The sequence below is a fragment of the Lepisosteus oculatus genome, chromosome 1 (genome assembly GCF_040954835.1).
Source record: "Lepisosteus oculatus isolate fLepOcu1 chromosome 1, fLepOcu1.hap2, whole genome shotgun sequence".
NCBI lineage: Eukaryota > Metazoa > Chordata > Actinopteri > Semionotiformes > Lepisosteidae > Lepisosteus > Lepisosteus oculatus.
Genome location: NC_090696.1, coordinates 44,308,838 through 44,330,642, shown reverse-complemented (window position 1 = coordinate 44,330,642; position 21,805 = coordinate 44,308,838). Strand labels below are relative to the sequence as shown.

The 21,805-nt window shown below is 35.0% G+C and overlaps 1 protein-coding gene across 2 annotated transcripts in view; it reads left to right on the top strand.

Moving 5' to 3' along the window:
- Positions 1-674: 674 nt before the first annotated feature.
- The window catches only part of LOC107077092 (cytokine-dependent hematopoietic cell linker), a 57,981-nt gene continuing 36,850 nt past the window's right edge, over positions 675-21,805 (top strand). For both annotated transcript variants that reach the window (XM_069190361.1, XM_069190360.1), the window contains exon 1: positions 675-750. In XM_069190361.1, coding sequence (XP_069046462.1) covers positions 692-750 — 59 coding nt within the window. In that variant the 5' untranslated portion in view covers positions 675-691. The remainder of the gene's footprint in view (positions 751-21,805) is intronic.

The window sequence follows — 21,805 nt, the reverse complement described above, 5'->3', positions numbered from 1 at the left end:
TATATGCATTTTTAGTAAAAGGCACGCATATTCACATTCTTGATACATGAATGGCAAAACTTAAACTTTTTTAAAGCCCCACATATCAATGCAGTATAAAGTGATAAAATGAATGATAAAGTGTAAGAAACACAATGAGAACAAAATCCTTCACTGTAGAATGCTGATGTTAGCTTTGAGGAAGTAGATTACAAACCAACAAAAATAAGAGGCTGAAAACACAATTCTAAGTAATTAAAACCAAGACATAAACATCAGACAAAACCTGTGGTGTTTTAGTGTTAAACTTACTTGATAAAGGTCAGTGTTTTAACCTTGTCTATTATTTGTGCTCTGTAAGCATGTCCAAGTTTCCACTGTAAGAAAAACAACTTCTACAACATTAGTAAAATACCATTATAAACTCCTCAACAAAAAAAGCATCAAAAGATCTGATGTATTTGTACATCCTATTCTATATGTATCCACACCTCTTAGCACAAGAGAATTCAGTATTAAAATCAATGCTTCTACTTTATTGTTTGAAAAATAAATTTTGTATTTGTATAGCATTACAAAATTTATTTTTTTTGATAAACAAAGGGAGGAGCTTGAAAGAAAGCTTTCTTGTAGTGGTCAAAAACTGAAGCACATGTCTCAGAATAGCACATGTATCTTACTTACTCATCAAAATAGGACATTTCACTTGAAAATGCAGAGGTGGGGACAATACGCAAAGTTTAAGAGAAGTGAAGACAGTCCAGTTCAGAGGTGAGGTGATATTTAATGTAGACCTAGGCTTACGTTATTCCATACTGTAAGTTTTTAAATTCTAAATTTTGTTTTCCTGCATATCAAACATTGATAAAAAATGATATTAAAACTATCAGTACTTTTTCATATTACAGTCAATACTTTGTGATTTACCAAAAGGGTTGTAACTTCTTAAAGGCACTTCTTTACCCCATAATCAGCTTACTCATGAAAATATTGATAACTCTGTAAATGGCTTGGAGATGAACAATGGGTTAAAAAACGTAAAAAATTCTAAAAGATTATATATTTCAGCACCATCAAATTATAGAACTGGCCCAGCACCCTTAGTCTGATGTAAGTTGAAAATCATAAAGAAGGAAATAAAGAGCAACTTTTGAAATCCAAATAATATTTCTTGAAGACAACAATTTCTGATAGCTAAGTTATGCTTATTTAATATTATTTCTATATAAGTTTTTTGTGTGCAATATGTATGCAAACTTTATGTGTATAAGTAAAATATGAAAGGCATGTATACATTGAGGATTTGACATATCTGGCTCTTATAGCCTTGGCATGGCAACTGTGCACAAATTATTTCCACTTTCAAAAAAGACCATACCAGTTCAAATCTTGGTCAATGCCTTAAATATTGTCATGGATACTTATTTACTATTCTGATATACCCAGCATTGACAATGATCTTAATCTCCCATCATTGGGACACTAAAATGATGGGGAAAAGTAGTATTAGTCAACTGTTTTTCAACAGAACACCATAAAAAGTGTTATTCTCTTATTCAGTATAAATTGTATTTCTATAATATACAGTGTCTTTGAAAAGTATTTTTCTCGTTCTAATGAAATGCGTTATTTTATTGAATTACATGTGATGCATGCACATCTTTGACGTAAATATTTTAATCTAAACTTGATTTTTTATTGTTGAAATAAATGATGAATGACTGACTGTATAGAACAAGGCATACATGTTTATGTACATATTCACTCCCTTTTAAGAGTTTAGTTATGGCAAACCCAAATTAGTTCAGGTGCGCAAATTTACTTTTAAAAGTTACACAATTAGTTGAATGGCCTCTGATTCGCTGTAGCAATAGTGGTTCACCGAATGTAAAAATTAATACATATATATATACAGTAGGGTATGTCTCTGTAAGATCTCTCAGTCCGGTAGTGAACTTCATATATGAAGACAAACAAACTTTCAAACTAACTCTGTGATATAGTTGTAGAAAGGCACAGATCAGGGGAAGGATATAAAACCTTTCAAAGACAATGTAAATGCCTTTGAGTACAGTGAAGTAAATCATTAACAAGTAGAAGGTATATCCTATCATTGAGATTACCTAAATCAGGCCGTTCTCCCAAACTGGGTAGTTGGCCAAGAAGGAAGCTGATTAGGTATGCAACCAGAACAGTTTGGGTCCTCTTTGAAAGAGCTCAGAGTTCAATAGCTGAGATAGGAGAAAGTAAAAAATGGTCATTCCACAGTGCTGGCTTAAATGCCAGAGTGGCAAAACCATCCATGGAATTTGCAACAAAGAATTTAAGTAATACTGCTAACATGTGTCAAAATAGTCTCTGTCTTCAGCTAAATGCAAATAATACATATGTTGCAAATTCAACACAGTGCATCACCCTGTCCACTCCTCCCTACAGTCATACTAGTCATGGTGACTGCATCTCTTCAGCAGGGACTTGTCAAGATAAGAAAATGGATGGGGCAAAGTTTGGGCAAATCTTTGAAGAAAACCTGCTTCAGTCTGCTAAATACTTAAAACTGGGTTGGTCACCTTTCAGCAAGACAATGACCAAAAACACAATGCCAAACCTATACTAGTATAGGAACAAGTAATAGATTTATTCCATGCTGAAAAAAAGAAGAAAGAGAACACAACATGCTGTTCGCAGCTACCCACCTGAACTATACTAGTATAGTATTGTAACGACTGCGGGTTTTGGTGAGGTATGGAGCAGGCATGGGACTCAGGGAATGGGGTTGAACAACGCATTTATTAACTCGAACCAGGGAAAGGTACACACACAGAGACAGGGGTTACAGTGCTGCACCTTCACTAACACACAGACACGAAGGGAAGACTCTGGATCCCAGCCTCTGTCCCACTTTATACAGTCCCGTAGTCCTGCCCCCAGGCGTTATTCCCAGACCGCCTTGTGTGCACATGGCTAAAGCACCCTGTGTGGCGCTACATTGCCCCCAGCTGAAGAGTCAAGCGTCCCGTCGACCCCAAACCATCCCTCCAGGCTGCACACACAAGGCAGGCTGCTCTGCGGGCTAGCCTCTGTCTGGGCCAGGGACCTCTGTCTGGGCAGGCTCTCCGGCTGGCCAGGACCCTCCATCTCGGCTAGGGCTCTCTCCCCCCATGCTTGGCCTCTCACCGATCCACTCCGTCCCACTGCTGACACCAATGTAGCAAATTCAGGTTCGGAGAGGATGGCCACAGTGACTCAGACTTCGTGGAGTGAAAGTCAGCAGAGAGATAGAGAGTGAGCACAAGAGAGAAAAGAGAGAGAGCAACACACAGGGGTCTAATCGGGTAGTTACACAGGGTTAGGGTGTCAATTGGGTACAAGTATAACAGGGGTGGGAAACCAGGGAACTACACGAATCCAGGTGATCTCACCAGACTGTACACCCATTTTGCAGTGGGTCAGCTGCACTGGTCAGCGGCTTTCCTAGTCCCCACCCTGACCATTACTACTCCCGTCCTGCCCCTCGCCGCATACCCCAGCCAGGCACTCTTCAGCTGCAGTGCCAGGCGAATGCGCTACAGTATGAATCTGATAGGAAATCTGTGGCAAGATTTGAAAGTTGCTGTACATGTTTGATCCCCACCCAACTTGATGATGATCGAGCAAGTTTGCAAAGAAGAATGAGTGTATCTTGAACCACCCCAGTGTGCTAAGTTGGTAGAAACTTATCCAAGAATACCCACAGCTATAATTGCTGCAAAGTTGCTTTAACCATGTATTGAGTCAGGAGTGTACATATGAAATCAGCATTCTGTAGTGTGTGTTTTTACAAAGATTCAGGCACACCAATGTGCAGAGAACAACATTTTACTATCCTTAACTATTTACAAGCAGTGCTACCCCTTAGAGAATTTATTAGCAGGTTTGAACTATTCCATATCCCCACAAATTTCACAGTGCAAGACTGTCCTCCAGTCATTACTTAAAGTGAGACTGGTGTAAGATGTTAAGTAAGACAGAGTGGAAGGCACTCTGGTGTTAATAAGGAATCTTCTATTTCTGCCCCCTGTTACCCCCTGCTTCCCTTTGGAACAGACAGCAACATCCAGTTCTGGGGTCCAGCCCCAGGGTGCTCCTCTACCAAATGACAAGAAAACAATTATCACTAATCTGTGTCTTCATATTTCCCAAGCATCCTTAGGTCATAAGTGTTAAAATTAATTAGTTGCATATTAACAAGTTGGTTTAGCTTTTTGAAGGTTTTTGAAGAGTTTTGGAGCCAGTAAGCTGTTTTTATGTTTGGCTACCAATAGGTAGAGATGGTAGGGAGCTAAAGCTTTGCTAGAACTCAGAATTAAACTAGTTTATTTGTTTTTGTTTGGATTTCAATACACTGTATATACTGTAAGCAAAAACATAAAAAACCATCAGAACAGTTCAGAAATGAGAGGAGGCCAATCTAGCCCATTTGGTAGTAGTTAATTGATCCAAAGGTCTCTCCCAGCCATTTCTTGAAAGAAGCCAGGGTATTTCTTCAACAACATACTTGGGTAGTTTGGTCCATACTTCACAAGTCTTTTGGTATTGAAGAGCGGACTATTCTCAGATTTAAGTACATTCCCACTTTATTTCCACTTGTGTCTTCTAGTTCATGTATCACAGTTTATTCTAAGGTCCCTGTGTAATTTTCTCTGTACAATATTAAAATGTCCCCTCCCTGCTGCCTATCAGTATACAGTCTCTCAAGCTTCATACCAATAAACCAAAGAATTTATTAATTATTGGTGATTTTTCTGCCTGAGGCATCTTGTTAAGTTGTTCCTCAGTAAACTACTCACTTAGTACATCAGTCATTTATCTTTTATTGTTAGAAGGTTCCTATTATTGTCCTAGAAATATTTTAGTATTTTTATCTTTAATGGTTCTTTTGCTTTTGTAGGATTTAAAGTAACTTTTTATTATTCATTTTAGCCTCCACTGCAATATTCCTTTCCATCTCTCATTTGTGTTTTCTAATAACCATTTTGCAATAAATGTGCTTGCAAAGTATTGCTCTCTTTCTCTTTATTGGATCCTTTTGCTTTTTAATAATTTTGTGAAGCACTTTTTCTTTTATGTTTCCTAAATGATTTGTTGAACCACTTAGAATACTGTTTTTTTTAAGTTTTTCTTAGCCTTATTTTTGAGATTATCAGACTTCATCTTCAGATAAAATTGTTTTGTGTTTCAAACATTTACATTATATTTACTCATTTTGAATAAGCATTTATCCAAAGCAAATTACAACTGCATCTGGTCAAGATGCAAAGTGTGCATTTAACAACAGCACAATTAAACCACAGAAAACAATGAGCACAGCATTTTGTGATACTGTGTTGCAAAGTGCATAGGGCTGCTTCACAAACAGGAAGTAGAGACTTAAGAGCATACATGGTAAGTAAAGGTTAGTATTTGGCCTCTGAGGTTAGTGATGAGTTTTCAGTTTCTTTCAGAATGTAAAGAATGAGTCCGCTGATCTTAGAGTCAGGTCAAGGCATTGCCAGTCAGTCGAAAGAAGCAGTTCTTAGTGCCCTAGCAGAAACACAGGGTCGGATAATGATATGGACATATGCTTGTTCAGTCCTCTTGGAGTCCATGTAGGTATACTGTATATCCATTTTGAAATCTGATGCGGGTCAAGATTGAAGCCAATGTAAAGATACAAAGAAGGGGAAGCATGACTGTATTGCAGGAAGCTGAAGACTGGGCAGGCTGCAGTATTCTAAAAGTTTTGATGGAACTGATGTAGGGAGTTTTGCTAGAAGGGAATTTCAGTAGACCAGCTTTAAGAACAAAGTGTCTGAACAAAATACTTAAAAACTGAGCTGAGTAGGTGGTGAAGTACTGCATACTGTATGTGGATCTTCTGGATGTCATACAGGATGTATCTTTACTGTAGCTTTGCCCATGATTACAGAGTTTATAATTAACTGAAGACTTGACCAGGATGTGAATTAGCTGAGCCATAGAGAGACTGAAACAGAAAGTGAATTAGCTCAGCCATAGAGAGACTGAACAACAGACAGTGGTCAGCTTCAGAGGAGAAGATGTCCACTAAACATGTTGTGATTTGGGAGGTGACTTGTAGGTTACAATGTGGTAAAGACAGAGATGGATATCATCAGCATAACATGTGTGACATCATGAGTCACAGAGTCCTGTTGGATCCCACTTGATAAGGTCTGTGACACAGAAACTGTACCTCTCTTTGACACATGGTAGGACTTTCCCAAGAGGTAAGATGTGCTCAGAGCAGTGTCAGTGATGCTAAGGTTGGGTTGAGTATTGAGGAGGATATTGTCGTTCACTTTATTAAAACCATAGAAAAACCATTCTCTCACATCTCTGATTACTATCTGTCTTACTAAATCCTCAGTATCTTTCTCTGTCTTGATATCTGAAAAGGCAAGATCAGTATAAAAAATTCCTTTTGCAGCTGCTCCAACAATTTTGGTAAGAATGTAATTATTAACTGTTTCTACCATTTTATTTTATGCTGCTATCATTCTTAAAGGTTTTTTTCCTTAGTCTATGTGGAGAATGTTGAGGTCCACAAAAGAAACACATTTGTTTTCTGAAGATAAAATCATAATTGTGTGATGCATTATTGGTTAAAGTTCAATATATTTCCTTACTGCTTCATTAGGAAGGCTGGGAAATGCTCGCAGGAGAAGGGATTGAGTTTCCAGGTTTTACTCTTACCTAATGCATTAGTTCAGTTGAAGTCCTAATGTCGAGATGGTTTTCTCTCCTCCAAATTCTTCCTCTCTCATCCAGTGTATTGACCAGAGTGTTACAACCACTTTTAAGATAAAAGATAAGATCACTTTATTGGTCATATACAATTTATTGTATTAGGAATTTGTCTTTTTGCATACCCCAACTTGCTTTCCATGAGACACACAGACAGGGAGAGAAGCTTGGGGTCAGAGCACAGGGTCACCCATTTATATGGCACCCCTGGAGTAGTTGGGGTTAGGGGCCTTGCTCAGGGACCCATACGGAGTAGGATTCCTCTGCCGGCCACTGGATACGAACCAGCAGCCTTCCAGCCAATACAAGATATGCTTTTGGCTTTAATTATTAGGGCATTCTGATGCTGACCTTGAGGTATGGAAATGCTGGAAGGATTACAACATTGCAGATTGCATGACAAACATAAAAGAAACCCAGGATTAACTGACACCCACCATTGTCATTGTGTGTTCTAGGAACCAGAATACTCTTTTTGATATATCCTCCCCCATTAACTTTCCTATATCTTATTAAAAAAAGTATCCATTACTGTTACATTAATCTTGTCATTATATCCATCTCTATCCATGTTGTGATTCCAGTTATATCATACATGTCTGTTAATTTGCTAGCATCTATGAATCTTTAATATTTTAATTATTTAAAGACATACAGATGCAGCCATTCAAAGTGCAAGGTACAGACACGTACTGGAGGTAATTGGCTATGGCGTCGCGCATTGTGACGCACGATGACGCGCGGTACGTGATTGGTTGACCGACAGGGGCACTCGTGGTCCGTTGGTCTGTCGTAGAAAGATTTACAGTAAACGTCTTTACTGTGCCCGTTTTAGTATTGAATATTTATATGGAATTTTACCACTGAAGGGAAATCTTAGTAGCTGAGCATAAAAAGAATAGGAGCATACTGTAAAGCATGTGAAGGCCATAAACGATATTAATTTTGGAACTTAAACATACAGTATATGGCTGGTCTCGGTACTTTTAAGAAAACATACACACCAGTATTCCATTTCTCCCTAAACATTTTAAGCATCAAAGTCTTTAACTAACGTGATACTGGAGTCAACAAGCATACTTTTAGAATTTGATTAAAAGGGAATATAATATGGAATCGCGTATCTAAAGAAATTAATAACAATATAATTATATTCATGTACTGCAACACAAGAATAGTACACGCTGTACATTGTCTGTTGATAATGTTTCTGTAGTGCTTTTTCATGACCCTGCTGGTGGTGCTGTGGGTTAGGTTCCTGACTCCCATATCACATGGTCTGTGATCAAATCCCACTGTGGAACCATGACTTCTTTTTTAACAAACATTTCTTTGAAAAAATGAAACGTTTCCCTTGGTCAGAGATTAAATAAAACCTCACTCGCACCAAACAAATTTATATTTCTAAATATCACAACATGATCGAATTTAAGTCATTTTAATAACAATGAATAGTCACCTAGGCGTTACAATATAAACATTTATATTGATTTAAATTGCGTTTTGATTTAAATCGCGTTTTGATTTAAATCGCAAACGCGGGTTTAAATATATGTGTTTTTTGATTCACAATCAGACAAACGCAACATAAATTGATATCTTTGTCTTCTAAGTATCTTAATAAACTTTCAGCATAGCTTTCTCCCCGTTTAGATTTATTTTTCTTGGGATCTTGGGATCAAACGTGGAAAGATTAGGTTGGAATCGTTTTTATTTTTTAAATACATTGCGGAGTTAAAGCAAGTTAAAGCCTTGATTTTATATATCACCTTTAAAAGTGGAATCTCAAAGCAAAGTAAATACCCAACACCGATTTTACCCATCTGTCGTGCTAATAAAGCACCTTGAATTGAATTGAATTGAGGGAGAGAGGGGGGAGGGCGAGCGAGAGAGCCAGGACAGACAGGCAAATAAGATACACTCCACAGACATTCACAACAGCGACATATCATAAAACGTTTGCGCATATAGTTAAGTTATTACTTGGTTTTCAAAGTGCAATGAAATACAATATTGTTGTTGTTGCTCTTATTGTTGTTTTTATCCTGTAAAGTGTTTTGAGAAGCCACCTTTAAAGGCGATATATAAAAGCGCTGAATGTTAGGAATGTGTTCCGCCGGGGATTCAAAAAAATTTTTTTTTAATCGCGTATCTAAGGAAATAGCAGTATAACTTTGTTCATGCACAAACAGTGGCATGTTACATTATTAATTTGGGTGTCTCCTCTTGCCAGAAAGCTCTAAATTGCATTTTGAGTGTGGTTTTTGACTTTTTCTAAATTGAAACCCATAAATAAAGCTGATACAGTTTAGACTTATTTTAAACTGTATTACAGCAGCACAATGGACAATGCCACGTAAATTGCAAAAATGCACTTGGAATCTGCCCAAGCCCTACTTTGTCAGGCATTTTCTTTTACTGCAACGGACATAAAAACTCCCTTGCTTTTAACAGAGCGTTTCATAAATTCTAACTGCGAAAATTATGCCCTGTGGACCAGGGCAATACTTTGAGTTTACACTTTCAGCTTGTCCAAGGTCATTCATTATTAATACTATTAGTAATATCTTCGTTAACATGAGAGGTTGAGCTTTATTAGCTCCACCTTGCGAAAATTCCGGATACTATTATTTTGCTTGCGGTATTATAGGAGTATTTACGGTAACTAGCAGTATTTACCGGTAACTCGCAGTAGACTGCGTACAGCCCACCGGAAAATAATGCGGCATCACCCGTGCATTTTGAATGGCTGCATCTGTAGTTTATTTCAAGTGGAATACAATTTTAAAATCACCTTTTCAAGTGTTACCTTCTGAACACTGCTATGATTCTGTACCGAAGTCTGTGTTTCACTGATACACATCTTTTCATATTCTTGTGTTTTTTTTTTCTTTATTGACACAGTACTGATGTCCATCAATTATCAAAGTGTATTTCGAGGACTGGAGTTGATCATATGTTAAAATGTATAGGATAAAACATCTTTAAAAATGGAACCCTTTCCTATCCCAGCACATGAATGAAAGTTCGGTGTATTGTATTTGAAATAATGTAATGCTTTTGTTTAGTATGTGCTGTTTTAATGCACAAATGCAGTTTGTAAAAAATACACATTTTTATTCCATTTTTAACACACAATACTATCTTTGTAATAGTGCACTGTAGATTATGATTAGCAACATATAGTACTGACGAAAATTTAAACAGATGTCTCTCTAAAATAATTTAAGTCATGTTCTATTAAAAACTGTGGCCTTCAGTTTATTTGTACTTAAAGGCTTAAAATGATGTATGACACCTGAACAGATGTCCTATGACAACAGCCGATCATTCACATTTTTATCACCTAAGCTCTTTACCTACAAAAAAGGCATGAGCAATGCAATAGACATAATGCAGAAAGACAGAAAAAAGTGTCAGTAAAAAAATACAAAATGAATTTAAAAAATAAACTTCATTATGTGACCTGCTTACTAAACATGCAAAAAACTAACCCTTATATTTAAGGACTTTTTTGAATGAAATAAACTAATGATAATCTTTGGGCTGTTCAATGGCCTTTGTGCCTCCTGTTTACACATTTTTGTACCACTGGCATTTAATAATTTAAACTGCTCAAGCACCAAAGCTTTTCTGCAATCTCTTTACAGAGATACTTTCTAACAGATACCCCATACACTGCTCCTAATTTATTAGTGTATTCACAAAAGTACCAAAACAGCTGTATGTCTTATTGTTTGTTTAAAATATGAAGCCTTTAAGAGATAATACTGAGAAAAAAGAAATGGAAAAAGACTGTAGTATTTTCACATTGCTGCATAAAAATACTACTATGTACTATTATTATATAATTCGTTACACTGTGGCTGTGTTGTCTGTGTTAAGCTGCTGTTGCACTGCAATTTCCCTCACGGGATCAATAAAGTATCTATCTAAAAATAAAAAGGATTGAAAAAAATTTAATGAAACGCTTGTTACATTTACATACTTCTATTATTGTTCCTGTTCTAATTATGACAATGTAGCACATGCTACCGTCAAGGAAATAGCATTGCCCACCATTTTATGAGACTTTTGTAACAATCTGACTGCACAATACATTTCAATTTTCATACTTCCCTTTAACAAGCACTCTACAGGCAACTGAACCAAGACACTGGGAATGATAAATCAAGCTGGTTCTACCAAGAAAATGTTAGTTCATTAAAAGAGAAAACATATTAGTATATTCTTGTTAAAGAAGGAAAAAGTAATAGGTTTGTTCCATGCTGAAAAGAGAAGAAAGAAAACACAACTTTTCGGCCATGGAGCCTTGAACTACTTGTTAAAGAGTTAACTAACTGGTTCAATCGTGTATTGGGGTGTCTGGAAGCACAATACTTTGGAAACCTTGTGATCTTTGTGGTGACTACTCTCTACTCTACTTTGTGGTGATATTTTCAGCTGAAGAGCTTTTTTCGAGTGGATAGGTTAAGTGACGTATGGGGGATCACACTGCAGCCACAGAAGGTACTTTTATGAAGCACTAACCTGAAGGAAAATGAGACACATTTCAAAATAAATAAGAAATTCTTATCAGCATGAGTTTACACTGCTCAAGGGAATAGGTTTAAGAATGATAGAGTAGCCGAGAGCTAGCTTGGCTACTTTGTAAAAATAACTTCCTCTAATTATGCCTAAGCATTATGTACTATCTTTTTACAGAGAACAGTTTTTGATGTTGCGTTTATACATTGTGGTTATGTTACTCAATATCTTGCCTTTGCTAAGTTATTTTTGATTAAAACATCATAAAAGTAATGTTTTATTTTTTGGTGTATTAATTAAATACACTAAACACATCTAAAATATTTTTTCAAAAATATGAGCTTTGATTGTAAGAAAAAAGTATGAGCAACTTCATTATGAGGAATGCAAATGCCCTCTGTTGTCCCAGCATTGTTAGATTTCTTGAAATTAGACCCTTATCTTTAAAACAAAAAACAAGCTAGGATTTGATTGCAGGTATGAGACATCTGTGAAAGACTTTGAATAAAGTGACTGAGTGGCAGAGAAAAACTGCATAGCAGTGATAAGAATCAGTAAATACGAGAAGAGAGATGGTAATCAAAGAGGAAATGAAGCTATACTATAACAACAGAAACCACACAGGAAAAAGTGACCTTGAGAAAACAGCCTAGATCAGTTTATGAGAACATAGTTTTTTATTCTATAAATAAGTACTGGCCAAAGACTTTAAAAAAGACCAACTTTACAATGAAACAAGAAATATTCTGAAGTATTTCCCTTATACTACTGGATCCATGGTATGATTATATCAAATAAGGTATGTGTCTAAATCATAATATAATGCATTTGTGTTATCTGGTGCTTTTTTGTCATCGATAAAAACAGCTTTTGCTACCAATGAATGTTTTAGAACTGTAAAACTAAAGACAGGTGATACATGATGGAGCTTCAGAAATTAAAATTTCCCTCATCAATAATTTGAGAATATATTCAGAATGTTCCTTCCAAGTGCATTAACTTTAGAATATGTATTTAAATAGATGTGGTGTTCTGATGGCAAGAGTTCCTCCAGTGATTTTCTTACATTGTACATTTTCTATTCAATATATTTCTTTAAGCATCCATGAAGTTGAGATGTAAATGTAGAAATTGCAATAGAGTTTCCCATATTTTATTTCCATTAATGTATGTATCTTTTGGTGAAGTATCAAATGGTGATTTTCTTTTCTATTTAAAAAATGAATTTAGCTTTCCTTTACAATCTGGCAAGACATAGTTAAACAACCGTCTTCAAATGAAAAGTAACGTTTGAATATCTATTAGGAAACTTGGGGCTCTGGCTGATTTTAGTTAAAAAGATAATTGTGGTATCATTCATATTATGAAGAATGCAATTTTAAAGTTTTGCAGAGCACAGCAAAAGTGACTTGTACTAATCATTAAATGACTGTTCTAATTCAAAATAACAGTAAATACATTTTCACAAAATATGAAACAAAACAACTTTATGTAGATTTTACAAAAAATTCAAACTTTTCACAACAGTCTATACATGTGCTTTTACTCTTTGAGTCACCTAAGAATCTGTCCATTTAGATGATTTGGTTAATGTTTGAAAGAAAGGCAGAAAGACAGTACCTAGAACGACTAATGAAAACTAATTTTCAGTGGAGGTGCTTTACTGTGATGTGTACATAAAATCAATGTAACCCACTTCCAACTCATTTTCAAAAAACAAATGTTGATTTAAAAAAAAATCAATCTGTTTGAAAAAAATGTTTCAATTTTATTTATTTTTTTGCAATCTGTTTGTCTCCTTTGTGCCCATCGTAGTCAATGTTGTAATCTAAACAAGCAGCATCTGCAGAGCATCATCAGTACAGCAAATCAAGAGGCTCTGCATCCACTTCCATTTTTAGTGCTTCAAGCCTAGTTTGATGAATTTTTAAAGTGTAAATATACCATACATATTAAATATTTCATATGGAGCTGCTGGTGATGTGGCTTACATGTGCCAGACTGCCTACAATCTTAAATTTAGAGGTTTCAAAGCTGAACTCCAGTGAGTTTAAGTTAAATTTAAGCACATTAGATTCAATGCCCTTCAAATTTATTCTTAAAATACTTAAAAAATGTTATACAGTTATGTAAATTGTATTGCACAAAGCAAAGTCAGACTTGTCATAATAACATTAATAAAACACAAGGTCATATTTACACACATCCCTGTAGTTAGTACATTATAATTCTTCCTCTAGCATGGATTCTAATGACCAGACACCTCCTGTAGTATGCTATGCTACTAGCACTTAAAATGGGTAACTTATGTTCATTCCTCCATATAACGCGTTTTTCAGAGCATTTGCTTTTCTTTAGTGAACTGCCAACTTGAGTTAGTATTACAAATGTTTCAATTGGATTAAGGTCTAGGAATTGAGATAAAAAGTCAAGAACATGTCTTTTGTGTACAGTTAACAATTCGTTTGTAAAATTTAGATTCATACTTTGCATTATTGCCAGGCTGGAATGTCCATTTTTCATGTTCATGACTTGATAAAGACTCCAGGTCCCATAGATGTAAACTTCCGCAAATATATTAGACCCCACACTATATTTCACACTGGACATTACGTTTTTTAACTTGAACTTATCCATTTTTACACCAAATATAAAACAGATGATCATGTCCAGAATGCTCACTTTTCATTTCATTTGATCTAGTGACATTATTTCAATTGTCATTCAAAGTATATTTTGCAATACGGAATGTCTATGTGGTTTACCTTCATTCAAGGCTTATTCCTTGCAACCCAGCTATGAATCCCAAATTTTTGCAGATGACATTGAATGGTAGTCTTCAGCAGCATCTATCCTAAGGGAGATCTCTAACTGTTGCTATCAAATTTACAGTTGTCTCCCAAACTACTTGCAAAACAGGCTTGTGATCTCTTCCTGCCAGGGTGAGCTTAAATATTGTATATTAATAAAGATTACTACAGTGGAAAGATTCAGCTCTTTGTAGATTCTTCTAAGGCTTCATGACTATTTGCTCTCAATCTTTATAGAGCTCTTTTAAATTTTATGTATCATCAATGATGATGTATGCTATTGCTGAATGTTTTCCGAGTATCAAATCCTTTTATGCATTAGGGAAACAATACACTTTCAGAGAATTCTGTATAGTTCTTTTGATTTTCTTTGCATGCCCAAGGAGCAGAATGTCATTGTTGATTTTTGTTGTTGTTGAATTGTGTTTTTTATTTTATTTTGCTTTTAACAGTAATGATTACAATAAGAAGTCATTGTTCAAAATAAAATATGATTATCATCCATTAACACAAAAGGAAATAAACTGCATAATGATGTGTTATCAAGTTCAATTTCAAGTTTATTGTCATATGTATCTGAATACAATTAAATGCTTACTTTCCTCACATGAAAAATGACATAAAAGATGACATATCATTGATACAGAAAATAACAACAAAAGGCAGCACAATTATTGGAGACAGGAACAGGGTGGCAGCTATCATTGTAACTAGCATGTAGATAGAAGCTGTGTGCAAAGTTCAGCAGTGGCAGTGTTTTCAGTTCAGTGCAAAATTCAAGTGGTGGCAGCATTTTGAGTTCAGTACAAAACATAGGTTTGTCAGTGGGGGAGGATTTAAGAGACAGAGTTTAGGAGCCTTATGGCTGTGGAGTAGAAGCTTTCCTTGAACCTAGAGGTCTGGGTTTTTATACTCCTATATCTTCTGTCAGAATAAAATAGAGAGAAAAGTGAATTCCCAGGGTGGTTTTGGTCATTGATTAGATTATTCGCTGTTCTGAGGCAGCGTGTTATGGAGATGGTCTGGATGGAAAGAAGTTTTGTGCCAGTGATGGACTCAGCTGTCTCCACCACATTCTCAGCTCATGACTGTATTTTACATTCATGAGCTGAGCAAATTCCATAACACATTGTAATGTATCCAGTAAGAATACTTTCCACAGTGCATCAGTAGAAATTTGTTAGTTTTATGAAGACATACCAAATCTCCTGAATCTCCTGAAGAAGTAGAGTTGCTGGTATGCACTGTGATTACTTTATCTATGTGATAGGACCAGATTAGGTTGTTGGTGATGTGAATCAGGAACTTGATTCTGCTGACCATCTCCACAGTAGCCCCATTGATGTAGACAGGGGCGTGGACTCCTCCCTGATTCCTGAAGTCAACAACTAGCTCCTAAGTTTTGCTGAAGTTGAGGGAGAGGTTATTGTCCTCGCACCATACCACCAGGTTTTCAGCCTCTTTACTGTACTCTGTTTCATTTTATTTGTGATCACACCTACAATGGTGATGCCATCGGCAAAAGATGAAGCTGGAGCTGTGTCTATTCACACAATCATGGATGAACAGGGTGTAGAGCATGGGACAGAGCACACAGCCCTGGGGGGCTCCTGTGTTGAGGATCAGAGTGGGGGAGATGTTGTTAGGGACAGAACTGCACAGCCCTCCAGTACTAAAATAATCCTAGAAAGAATTCAGAAAGGTGAAATAGTTCAAAGTGGTGACCAGATCTTCGAAAAGTGCTCCAGTCTCGAGTGGAGATCTTATACAGTATCAGTTTTTCAAGAAGGTCGAAATGCAGCTACTTAACAGACACACATTTCAACAGGTGGTACCTTGGAGACAGAGCATAACAGTACCATAATGGTACCAAAGCAGCAAAATACATTTCCTAACAAAATGAACAAGCATAGCAGATAAACATTCCGAATCTTTGTCAAGTTTGACCGTATAATCACTTTGTAGAAGATACAATTCTGATGACATAGTAAAATCCAAAAATGCTTTAGTGACAGAATGTACATTGTTCCAGTATTGTTTAATTTTATTATGTTTTATTTAATCTGAGAGTGACACTTAAAACATCAATTAGATCTACCTGGGTATATCTTTTGCTAACGGACTGGGGTTAGATAAGATCCGTTAAGAAATTTGAAATTAAGCTCCTGTTTAATAACAGAAATACACTTTCGATTCAGTTTTTCACAAAATGTTAGCCAATCCTCCTCGGTAAATAAGTACTCACTCCCAGATAGTTTTCAGAGTTATATACAGTATGACAATTTACAGTTATTAAGTAATATACTATATAACTTTCATAACATTCCTCCCAGAATAGCAGGAGTTCATAATTTTTTTTCAACCTCAGAGTGAAAAATCTCAATCTATTTTCTTTCATAAGAGATAAAATATAGTTCTGTATTTGAAAAAAAATGATTAAATTCAGATATGGGAATATTATACATAGCTTTGATCTGATTAAAAGATTTTAAGATTTCTTGTGCGAATAATTAGGATAGGTATAAAATCCCCTTTTGTGGTCCAGTCTAGAAGTTCTATATTTTTCATTTGAAGAGGGAAATCTGGATTGAGAGTGATAAATGTTGAATTGTGTTTTAAACTACTTAATGGTGTAAATAAATGTGACCCTCTTTTTTCTGGAATTCAATTATTTATGACAAATATGCATTTGCTCTGTGAAATTCTATTATTAACAAAGTATACTATTATTGAAATTATAAAGTGACATATTATGCAATCCATCCACATTATGTAAACTCATTCTGCTATATAATGTGTTTATACTTATTTCACCAGATATATGAATATCTTTCTTCAAAGCCTTTAACACAAAAAAAATTGTATCTAGAAAATCTGTGAAGAGAATAAGATGCCATGTCTTCTTAATAGGGATCTCTGTAGTCAAATAGTGGTTGGCAGCTAGCAGAAAAAAGCAAGAATGTACAGTAACCTACTACGAGGGCCTCATTCTTTTATGATAATTGTTCATCATGTGGACAATGATCATTCTATTATACAGAAAAAGAGTTGTTTCTACTCTCGTGATCATGTCAAATAAATTGAATTTGTACTGTATGTATTGAAACATAGATATTAAGTTCTGTTGTCATAGTCATAGAAAATGTATCCAAATATTTCAGTTAGAACTTAATAACATCAGAAACATAGCAAACAAGGGGAGCCCTTCAGCCAGTCTGGCTCCTTTGCTTAATTGATCTAAATATCTCATCTGGTCTTGAATGATGGAACAGTAGCTTCATCTGCATGCCTTCTTCTAATGCTCTCAAACTCCCACAAACTTTTTGTGTGAAAAAAAGATGCCAACAATGTCCAGAACTGGAAAAAAATACTAATACGTATTACACAAGCATATGATTGTTCTGTATTAGGAACCATTCAACATCAAAGGCAAAAATAGAGCCACATCTGGAGGTCTGTAAAAGGAACTGATAAGGTTCACTCCTATACCTCAGTGACTGAAATGGAAACAACACTTTTTTTTTAACTAGGCAACCAAATCAAAAACTAAAATAAGCAATGTGTTTTTAAAAATGAGACAATTCTGAAATATAAGCAAAGGTGGTGTTCTCAAACTACAATATTCCAAAACAGATTAATAATATGCAAAAGGGAAGGCAAAAAGGTAATTAAATGCAAACTCAATATATACTGTAAATGGATAGACTACAGTGGCAAGTACTATACTCATAATGATTGGTACTTCAGTTATAAAGAGTAACATCACCTTATTGAAATATGCATTTTGGAATGTTTATTGAGAAGTAAGTCAAAAGAAAGTCTGGATCAACTCACTTGGCTGGGGGTCAACCACCTGAAACATATTGTATGTTCTCCCATACAGAGAGAGAAGTTAATAAAAGGGTAGCTGTAAAGGTGGAGATGGAGTGAAGTAGGGATTCAGAAAGAAATACCAGGTAGAGAAAGAGAAAGTCTGCATAATACATTTAAAAGGCTGCTTTGCAGGAAAAACACAATGTTATTATTTAAGCTACAGTATAACAGGATTTGTAAACTACTTTCTGAAATGTCACGATCATTAATTTGTTTCTTATTTACTTCAATTATCAATGTTAACTTTTTTTTCTATTCTACTTTCAAATGTCCTTTTTGCTTTAAAAATGTACTTCTTTTACACTGGTACAAATCGTGTTCAGTGTTTTTGAATTCTTCTGAATCGTTTCCACCCTACATTCTTGTTGTTAATCTTCACTTTCATTTCCACCATATTTATTCTTAATAACTTCCTCTCTGTGCTTTCACAATATACAATATTTTTGAAAAAACGGCAGTAGCTTCATCTTTTTTTTATTTAATTTGATTTAAAAAAAATCAAATGTGCATTTTATCATTTTTCTGTACATGCATTGTATGAATGCACTCACTTTTCAGTCGAAAGAATGAAAATGAAAGAATAGCTTATGCTTTTGTAAACAGGAAGAAACAGTGAAACTTAATTATGTTCTTACAATTGGGGTAGAGTTTTATTTTAGAGAAGCAGACATTAGTGTATTTCAGTGGTTTGTAGAGACAAAACATCCAACACGTGCTTTTTTTCATCACCACTAAGTAGAAACTGCTTGTCGTCTAAATTGAAGCATGGAAGAAAAAAAGTTATGATCAATTTGGCTAAAAAACTTGCTTAAGTATAAAGTGATTCACACAAAACAATGGATCTGTGTACCTTTAAAATGTTTTCTGACTACATACTGGAATATTTAAAATATTACATTTAATTTGCTGTTGATAAATGCTATAAATAATATGATAAATTAAAAATATTCATATTTATTAAACCAATTGACTTGTTTCAGTAAAGAACAATACAGTATCAATTATAATTTTATTTTCAGATGTACTTTAAAAAATGATTTATAAATATATTGGAATGACATATGATGTAAGTGGCAGAGCTAAGCATTTGAGACTAAAGCATTGTTTGGAGCTTCATGTAGCAAATTCGGCTGTATTTTTTTGCTTCTTTAAACAATAAGGATTTTTCTACTTGTGGTTGTTTTTCACAATGAATGTGATACAAAATATGATCAAAATAATCATGAGCATTAAAACATTGCAGACAAAATGTTAGAAAGAACTATACATGAAGAGAGGAGGATCTGAAAAGGGCAATAACACGTTTTAACAATAAGACAAACTCAACATGAAATCCAGCCTGAACTCTTTAAATTCACAAACGTATGGTTCAATTTAACATATTTAAGGTTAGGAAAGCTAATCAAATCTACAGCTCATAGTTATTATGCACTTATCTACACGTAATAGATGGAATCAACTTTGCTGTAAACATTTTCAAAGTTTTTATTAAAGGGAAGTCTGGGACTAAGGATATCGTGCTTTTTTCTGTATACCATTTATAATTTATAAAGAATCTATCCCTTTGTTGACTTTAGCTTGACAGCTTGCAATCCCTGTTTCAGTATTTCGGTCAAATTCTAACAACGATATAATGGTCCAATGAACCAATGAACAACGGATAGCTTACTTAATGCTTTGGCTTGGATTTGTCTGTTTGGAGAAATGACAACTGATGGATGAGCCAGGGAGATTATGCTGCTATGGTGAAGTTTGGGTGGATGGAGGATCTAGAAAAGATTAATACAGTGCTGTGTACTGCTAGGGCAATTTTATGTGTAGGGGAGCAGAAGCGTAAATTTAGAATTTGGGCTCAACCCAAAAACCAGTTTAAAATTAACACCTTTATATTAAGACATTATGCTAAACAATTAATTTAATAAAAATCAGTATTCAGAACCTTCCTATGGTGTGCAATCTTATGAAATTGCCAAATATTACATAAACATTTTTAAATCAATATTTTACTCAAAATCTGAATGCGCAAACTGAAGACTTTAATGGTAAGTTACAGTAAATGGCAGCAAGACTAAAGAGAAAAAACTTAAATAAGTTGATTGGATAAGTATTCAGACCAGTGAAGGCAACACTTGGTAATTACTTTGCACACTGGTTTGGTTCAGTTTTTGCTCATTGTTCTTGACAGTTTGTCTCAGGCTCTTAAATTGCTCGGGAATCACTTATGGACAGTAGTTTCCAGGTCTTTACTCAGATTGTCAATAGAATTCAAGTCACTCAAGGAGATTCACATGGAGAGCCACCCCATGTTTAACCTAATGTTTAACTAATGTTTTGAATTATTATCCTTTTGAAAGTTGAATTTTCAACCCAATTTTAGATCTAAAACAGGTTTTCGTCTATGATTTACCAGTATGTTCCCATCAGTCTTAACAAGCTTCCCAGGCCCTGCTGATGAGCAAGAGAACTATAATATAAGGCTGTCACCACCATGCTTGACTGCTGTAGCAGTCAGATGTAACATTTTGTATTTATACCAATAAATTCCAATCTATTCTAACCACAAAACCTTTTGCCATGTGTTTGCAGAATGACTTAGGTATTTTTTTGCAAACCCTGTGTGGGATTTTAGGTGTTTTGTCTTTGGTTCCAATGCGATATTAAGGGTATTTAAAATATTTTATACATTTCTCTTGATCTATATATTTTTATAGCTTTATCCCTGAGTTGTTTGAAAGCTCCTTGATCTTCATGATTAAATCTCTGCTTGAAATTCACTACATAACTAAGAGATGTTCCAGAAATAAGTGTATTCCAAAATCATGTGAACCACTATTGTTGCACATAGACAGGTCACTCAACTAAATAACTAATTGTTAGTTAAAGTTATTGTGTGTACTGTACCTAAATTAATTTTGGTTTGCCACAGCAATGGGTTTGGACACTTATGTGGTCCTGACTTATCTATTTTTCTTTCACATTAATTAACAAAATATTAACTATTTACTATTACAATTGTCAATAAGAATACTAACAAAAAGTAAAAACTGATTGTGGCACACATGACACAGGCCTCTGTGAATATCGGGGCCTTATTATTTGCAACACCTGTAAGAATTCCTGCTTCTTTCAAGCACAAATTAATCTTCATAATACATGTTATAAACCTCAGTGACTGTAGCTTCACCAAATAAAACCAGAACATTAGAATTTTAAAAGATTTGGTTATGTCACTGAAGCAAGAAAGAGCAACTGAAAGCATTCTTCTATCATAGTCAACCACTTACACAGCAGTTGTAACATTTGCCCTAACTTAGACTATTGGAGAACACACAGTATTGTTATATCATATACATAAGTATGAACAAATGTTAAAATCCATAATTGAGATCAGATATCCAAACTATTATCAGAGAATAATCAGAAGTACAGTATTTAAAAGTCCATCAATACTGTTTCCCAGATCATATCTTTAGCCACAGTTCCAAATGTAATTTCACTACCCCATTTTTCTGGGGCTTTTCCATTGCAAACTTTATACTGCATACTATAACAACATGTTTAATGACACATAGACTGCCACACCACAAACGTAGATTTATGGATCGGTAGCTCTAATGAAAAATATCTGTTAAAACAGAGTCTGAAACAAATCCATATCCAAACATCTCTAAATCCAGCCTTATCAACTTTAAGACAAACAGAAGTGGTTAGCTATGTACTTCTGATTATGCCATGGTTTCAATTAATGTTAGTAACAGTCTCTCAGAAAGTGTTGGGACATGAAAACTACAAATAACAGTCTGTAGTCTACAACAACAGTCTACTCTCTGTGT